This window comes from Scylla paramamosain, chromosome 10 (genome assembly GCF_035594125.1).
Source record: "Scylla paramamosain isolate STU-SP2022 chromosome 10, ASM3559412v1, whole genome shotgun sequence".
Taxonomy (NCBI): Eukaryota; Metazoa; Arthropoda; class Malacostraca; order Decapoda; family Portunidae; genus Scylla; species Scylla paramamosain.
Genome location: NC_087160.1, coordinates 2,250,977 through 2,257,500, shown reverse-complemented (window position 1 = coordinate 2,257,500; position 6,524 = coordinate 2,250,977). Strand labels below are relative to the sequence as shown.

The 6,524-nt window shown below is 42.9% G+C and overlaps 1 protein-coding gene and 1 long non-coding RNA gene across 8 annotated transcripts in view; one reads left to right on the top strand and one right to left on the bottom strand.

Annotated features, from left to right (window-relative positions):
• LOC135104063 (CUE domain-containing protein 1-like) overlaps nucleotides 1–6,524 on the bottom strand; it is a 34,353-nt gene that overhangs the window by 26,283 nt on the left and 1,546 nt on the right. For 4 of the 7 annotated variants that reach the window (XM_064010955.1, XM_064010953.1, XM_064010956.1 and 1 more), the window contains exons 2-4: nucleotides 4,173–4,866; nucleotides 3,584–3,810; nucleotides 3,120–3,240 (exon numbers count right to left, since the gene is read on the bottom strand). In XM_064010955.1, the coding sequence (XP_063867025.1) occupies nucleotides 3,120–3,240; nucleotides 3,584–3,810; nucleotides 4,173–4,271 (447 nt within the window). In that variant the 5' untranslated portion in view covers nucleotides 4,272–4,866. Of the gene's footprint in view, nucleotides 1–535; nucleotides 584–724; nucleotides 857–3,119; nucleotides 3,241–3,583; nucleotides 3,811–4,172; nucleotides 4,867–6,524 lie in introns of those variants that run through there. The other 3 variants (XM_064010961.1, XM_064010957.1, XM_064010960.1) reach the window with 3 other exon arrangements.
• LOC135104067 (uncharacterized) lies at nucleotides 695–3,200 on the top strand. The gene is made up of 3 exons (XR_010270293.1): nucleotides 695–825; nucleotides 2,533–2,627; nucleotides 3,062–3,200. It is a non-coding gene; the product is annotated as an uncharacterized LOC135104067 (long non-coding RNA).

The following is a 6,524-nucleotide window of genomic DNA, read 5'->3' as shown; positions in this document are numbered from 1 at the left end:
GTTAATATGGGTTTAAGAAGCTAAACTATCGATTTCTCCTTGATCCAATGCTATAGAAAAGGGAGAGAAAAAAAGGAAATTTCACTTTACCCATGAGAGAGAGAGAGAGAGAGAGAGAGAGAGAGAGAGAGAGAGAGAGAGAGAGAGAGAGAGAGAGAGAGGAGACTGCTAACTTGATCAATGGAGACAAGTTATATACGCACTATGTAAACAGCAACTTGCCATTAAGAACATAAGAGTAGAAAAGATAACGCACCGGCTTTCATGTCACACACCAGTTTATTTTGAAAAGGAATGCGACGAATACCAATGTCTCTTATAATCGTGATAAAGGGAACGAGTTACGATTTTTATAACTAAACGCATTCCTAAGTTTAAGACGATGTGGTATTAAAGACAGATGCATAATGAACACTGAAGCTTTCTCGTTAAATGTCACCACTTTTCTGTCTCATCACACAATCTACCACACCAGGATCACCACTGCTCGAGTCTCCACCCCTCACCACCACCATCACTATCACCACTACCACACCCTCTTCACACGAGATATCGCTCCACCCAACACTGCAGTAGTAAGAGTACTCGCCCCCTGCTAGTGAAGAAAGCCCAAACCAGTGTCACCAAGTGGGGTCCGGTTTATGGTGGGCAATGAGCAGCCTCCATTCACCATACAAGGCGGAGACACCCCTACCCCACCCCAGCCACTCCGCACTCCACTCACAGGCCACGACCACCACGCCGCTTCACCACCACCACACCACACCACGCGCTACCATACACTGCCGCCCTAGCTCACTGGATGGAATTCCGCTCGCAACAAAGGTAGAGTGTCCAGTTGCCAGTAAGACATTTTTATCCAGTCAACAAACGTTTCCTGTGACACACTAACGCATGCGCACATCAATGGCTCTGACAAACTTAACACTAACCTGACAGCGTTACGACTTGAGTGTTTGTGTGCGTGCGCGTGTGTGTAACGGTCGAGCAGCGTGCAAGAAGCAGCGTGCGGGTGCCCTTTGCAGTGCGGGAAGCTAGTGTGTGTGGCATCCCGTGGAACTGGTAAGCGACCCTAGACCACGTACAAGGTCACGGGAAGCGCAGCTGAATGACAAAAAGAGGGACACCTGCTGGGTCCACTAGTGGTACCTCCACGTGAGGAAAAACACGTGATTCTGTCAGTAGGGAGTCGCGATCAGCCAGAATGATAAGCTGCCCTCACTGCCTCTACACCCTCTCTCTCTCTCTCTCTCTCTCTCTCTCTCTCTCTCTCTCTCTCTCTCTCGTATGCTTGGTGAAAAATATGTTCGTGTCTAGCAATAATAAAGAAATTTATCCTTTAGTTATGACGGTGCATACTGTTATTCGAGGCGTTAATGTATGGGAAGAGAGAGAGAGAGAGAGAGAGAGAGAGAGAGAGAGAGAGAGAGAGAGAGAGAGAGAGAGAGAGAGAGAGAGAGAGAATGGTTTACGTATGAATATGGATGTGATATGACAACATTCACATTATCATAACTAACGTGATATTATTTCTCTCTCTCTCTCTCTCTCTCTCTCTCTCTCTCTCTCTCTCTCTCTCTCTCTCTCTCTCTCAACTAGGTCGATTTATTTTTTTTAACTAGTACTAAGTGAACATCACCTTCTTACTGACATCTATGAGAACTCAAAACATCCTGAATTTTCACACTCTATAATTTGTCTCATATGTTATTCCAGTTCTTTCCATGCCTAAAACGAAGAAAAAAAATATCTCTCTTCACACTCTTCTAAAAAAAGGTATTCCAGTCCATTCCATTTTTTCCATGGTCTTCTAAAACACCATTCCAGTTCATTTTATATCTTCCAAAACACGAAGATACTAGTCTTTCAAATCTACCTTTCTCCAGGCTTCCAGGAAAGTATTCCAATCCATCTTTAGTCTTCCAGAACACATGGGCATCATCTTATGACATGTATTTCCTTTTCATAGTGTTCTAAAGCAAGATTCCAGTCCATTTCACATCTTCCAGAACACAAGGATGCCATCTTCTGACATTTAACTTCTCTTCCTTTTCCCATACTTTTCCAAAAAACAATTCCAGTCCATTCCATGTCTTTCAGAACATAAGGATACCATCTTCTGACATTTACTTATCTTTCTCTCCCCATACTCTTCCAGAAAACAATTCCAGTTCATTCCATGTCTTCCAGAACACAAGGATGCCATCTTCTGACATTTAACTTCTCTTTCCATACTCTTCCATAGAAATATTCCAGTCTATTTCATGTTTTCCAGGACTCAGGCATACAGTATCATCTTTTGAAGTGTATCTCTCTCCATACTTCCAGAAAAGTATGTGTCCCAGTACATTCTGTCTTCCAGAATGCAAGACATTTGACAGTCATCCCCCCCATATCTCCCTTTACAGTCTTCCAGAAAACTATTCCAGTCCATCCCATGTCTTCCAGAATATAAGGATATCATCTTGTGACATTTTCTTCTTTTGCTATACTCTCACACACAAAAAGTAAAAAGTCTAAATCTATAAACAGCACAACAAAGGAAGTTAGGAAGTGGCCACAGAATAATACATACATGACCTTCAGGCTGAGATGGAGGGAAGGACAGAGGAAGAGCCTGGCTGAAGGTAAGGAGGCTGACTTACTGTACTGGAATGACACTGCACGCAATGTTATGAGAGAGAGAGAGAGAGAGAGAGAGAGAGAGAGAGAGAGAGAGCGAGAGAGAGAGAGAGAGAGAGAGAGAGAGAGAGAGAGAGAGAGAGAGAGAGAGAGAGAGAGAGAGAGAGAGAGAGAGAGAGAGAGTGTTATGAGCTTTGGTGGTAGTCTGATGAATGCTTTGAAAATTAGGTTGTTGTTCTTGTTGTTGATGATGGGATGCTAGTGAATGTTTCTCTCTCTCTCTCTCTCTCTCTCTTGCTCTCTCTTTCTTTCTCTCTCTGACAGTCATCTACTAGAATGCTAAAGTTACCACACATTCTCTCTCTCTCTCTCTCTCTCTCTCTCTCTCTCTCTCTCTCTCTCTCTCTCTCTCTCTCTCTCTCTCTCTCTCTCTTCCCAGCATGTGGCAATGAATTCAAACACCTGAGGAGAATGTCAAGAAAGTAGCACTGCCTTACTTGGTGTGGTGGTGGAGTGAGTCTCAGAAAATCTGTAGGAAGGGGCAGGAGCATTGGGGGGTTCCAATTTCTCTGTGCCCGTAGTGACAGGCTCTCCTCACTCTGAGCTAACACTCCTCGGCTGCCAGATGAAAGAGAGGACACTTCAAAATACAAGGGTTCTTCAATACAAATAAAAGATGTAGGAAGTTATACACCACCTAAGTTAATATTGTCATCTCCTGTATGCAGGTAAAGATAAATGGATAGAAGACTTTAATTAGATTGAAAAGACAGGAAACAAGGATATAAAGCCTCAAAGCAAATAAAAAAAACAGGAAGTGATACAGTACCATGTGTTTAAGTCAATCTCATCACCTCATTTATGCAGGCAAAGGTAAACAGATAGGATATTCTAACTGGATACAAAAAGAAAGAAAAGATGGGAGAGTATGTGACACAGGACAAAAGTTATGCAGACTAACAGTGGGGAGCGGTTTGGTGAGGGCACAGCCTGGTGGTAGCTTGGGGGAGGCGTGGCTGAGAGGGCATAGGAGGGCGGCAGCTCGTTACTTGCACCACCACCACCGCCGCCAGTGTGGGGTGCCAGCTGGTCCACCACACTCTCTCCTTGGCTCTGGGTGTCGGTGGTCATGGTAAGCAGCTGGTCAATGGTCTCATGCACGGCTCCCTGGTTGGCTCGCAGCACAGCCTGGCAGGGAGGACACACACAGGACACTCAAGCCATTCATCAAAGGTCAGGATGATTCACCTTAATATTATGCTCTATATACTAAAAAAAATGGGCTTACTTCTCCATACTTCAAGGATATATGTTTACATTATTATACCATTCATATTTTCAATAAAAATATAGTTTAAACATTACTTATCATTCTATAAAATTCAGTTCTACCATGCATGGGGAAGATCAGCCTAAACATAGGAGATAAGATCAAGTGTCAAAGGTCACAGGAGACCATAACACACTGCCTGCTGTGAAAGGTCAGACATCCATCCCCACAGACCTCAGGCAGGCCCACAGCTCACCACAGCCTTGCTCCCACCACTCACCTCTATGACATCGGCATCAACATCAGGGAACATGGTCTTGAAGTCCTCCATGGCCTGGTGGAAGTCCAGCTGAGTGGCCTGGCCCTCCACAGCCGCCATGCTTGCACTCACTAACTCACTTCAAGTTGGTGAGAATCTTTTCAGTGGTAACTACAGATGTCTCAGTGCTGGTTGCAAGATATTGAGAGCTGCCTTTGCCTTTCTCAGTTTGATTCTATCTTACATGAGCTTACATTAGTTATATAAATAATATAAATAATTTATCTATGGATAAACGTTGTGTTCTTCAATAAGATGAAAGACAGAGTACAAAAGTTTCAAATTTCTGCTATTTAATGTCTTTATAACAATTTCACTTATCTATTTGCTTTAAGCATGTCTTGAGCATCATTAACTTATACTTCAATAATGAATAAATAATTATTCTGCATCTATATTTTCAGCTACTATGATTTTCTACTATAATTCTTAAATATACATCAGAGGAAAAGTAACAAAACTGGAACATAATCTGAGATCAAGTATAACCACTAGCTCTATATATTATCGTCAGATCGTTTGTTATCACAGCCTTGATGCTTGAGATTCAGCAGCTTGTTGTAATCTGTCAGGTTGTCCCCATGGTGGTGGGGCACTGCCTCACTACTCGCAGGATAGTTCCCCTACATCATCTGCTGCCAGTCTGGGAGGGGCCCTGCAAAGAAACCAACACTCATTATGCCTCTATACTTTTGTCATTGGGAGGGCCATGCAAGGAAAAACCATCACTCTATATGCCCTTATATTACTGTCTCTGAGAGGGCCTCTCCAAGAAAAACCAACACTCCTTATATCCCTATACTACTGTCATTGGGAGGACCCTGCAAGGAAACCCAACACTTTATACGCCCTTATTTTACTATCATTGGGAGAGGCCTTGTAAAGAAAACCAACACTCATTATGCCCTTATATTATTGTCACTTGGAGAATCCTGCAAGAAAAATTGACACTCCTTATGTACTTATATTATCGTCACTGGAAGGGGCCCTGTAAGTAAAGAAAACTTATTCTTCTTATGTCTTACTTTACTATCATTATATTGCTATTATTCAAAGAAAGTCTAAGTCCTCTGGAAGTAAATGAAAAATAAGAATACTCTTGTTAACAACAGAAAAGAGAGATATAGGACAAGATTGTGAATTCTGCAAAGGATAAATAATCACAGAACATGCAATTATCAAGTGCAATAAACATGTTAGGAACAAAGCAATAACTCAAAGCCATTATTTGGATTTGCTGTTGAAGAAGAGGAATGGTAGAGAAGGCATGCACATGACAGCTGCCTTATGATAATGTCCTGCCCCATTCTTTGTGCCTCCTGCAGGATTTCTTGGCCAAACACTTAATTCCTCAGGATGACCAGGGTCACTATTCTCCAAGCATGGTCCCTTGTGACTTCTGGGTGTTTCAGTCTAAAAATATTGCCGAAACGGCCCTTATTTGAAAGCAGAGGCAACAGTATGCAGGACAAGATGGTGTGTCTGATGGTCATTCCAGAACAGGACTTGTAGAAGTGTTTTTCAGCCAATGCATGACCAACTGGTTATATGTGTGGACTCATAAGGAGCACACTTTGAAGGATATTAGAATTATAACTTAAAACGTGTGTCAACTGTCTTTTGGCCTTAAGTTGGGTCGAACCCCTGGCAGATACTCATCATCCGATCTAACATGCAATGATGAACAAGGCCTAAGTGAATGTTGGCAAATTTTTACAGTCCTGCCACTTAAATTTTACCATCACTTCAGTGCTAAGATGCATCCACATACACCTGTAGTGACCACAGGCACAAAGACCTCAAGCATCATTCTGGGACCTGACGACTGTTATGGTCTTGATGTCTCAGGCACTGTGGCTCCAAGTCATGGATTCAAAGGTTTCTTATGGTGGATGTAACCTGTCCAGTGCCTTCAAATCAATGTCTCTGTGTTTCCATGCAGTGACCAGCAGAGGCACCACACACTGAAAACCAAATAATTCCCGTATCATAATAACAACATGCACTGAGGAGAACCAGCACCATCAGAGCACTGCTGTATCATGTCTGCACACAGGAGCTCCAAACACTGCCAATATTAACACACCAGGCATGTCACCAGTCACATGGCCACACTCCACCTGCCCCTACACACCCCATCTGTCCCACGGCACACTTTCACGCACATGTAGAGTGTGTGACAGTGCAAAGAAACCAATGACAGTGTCCTTTACCGATCTGTGGGCCTTGCCAACTTCACAGCAGATGTATGCTGACCATGAAAGGAATCCTGAGCTATATAAAGATCAAATAAACGTAACAGTCATGCATCAT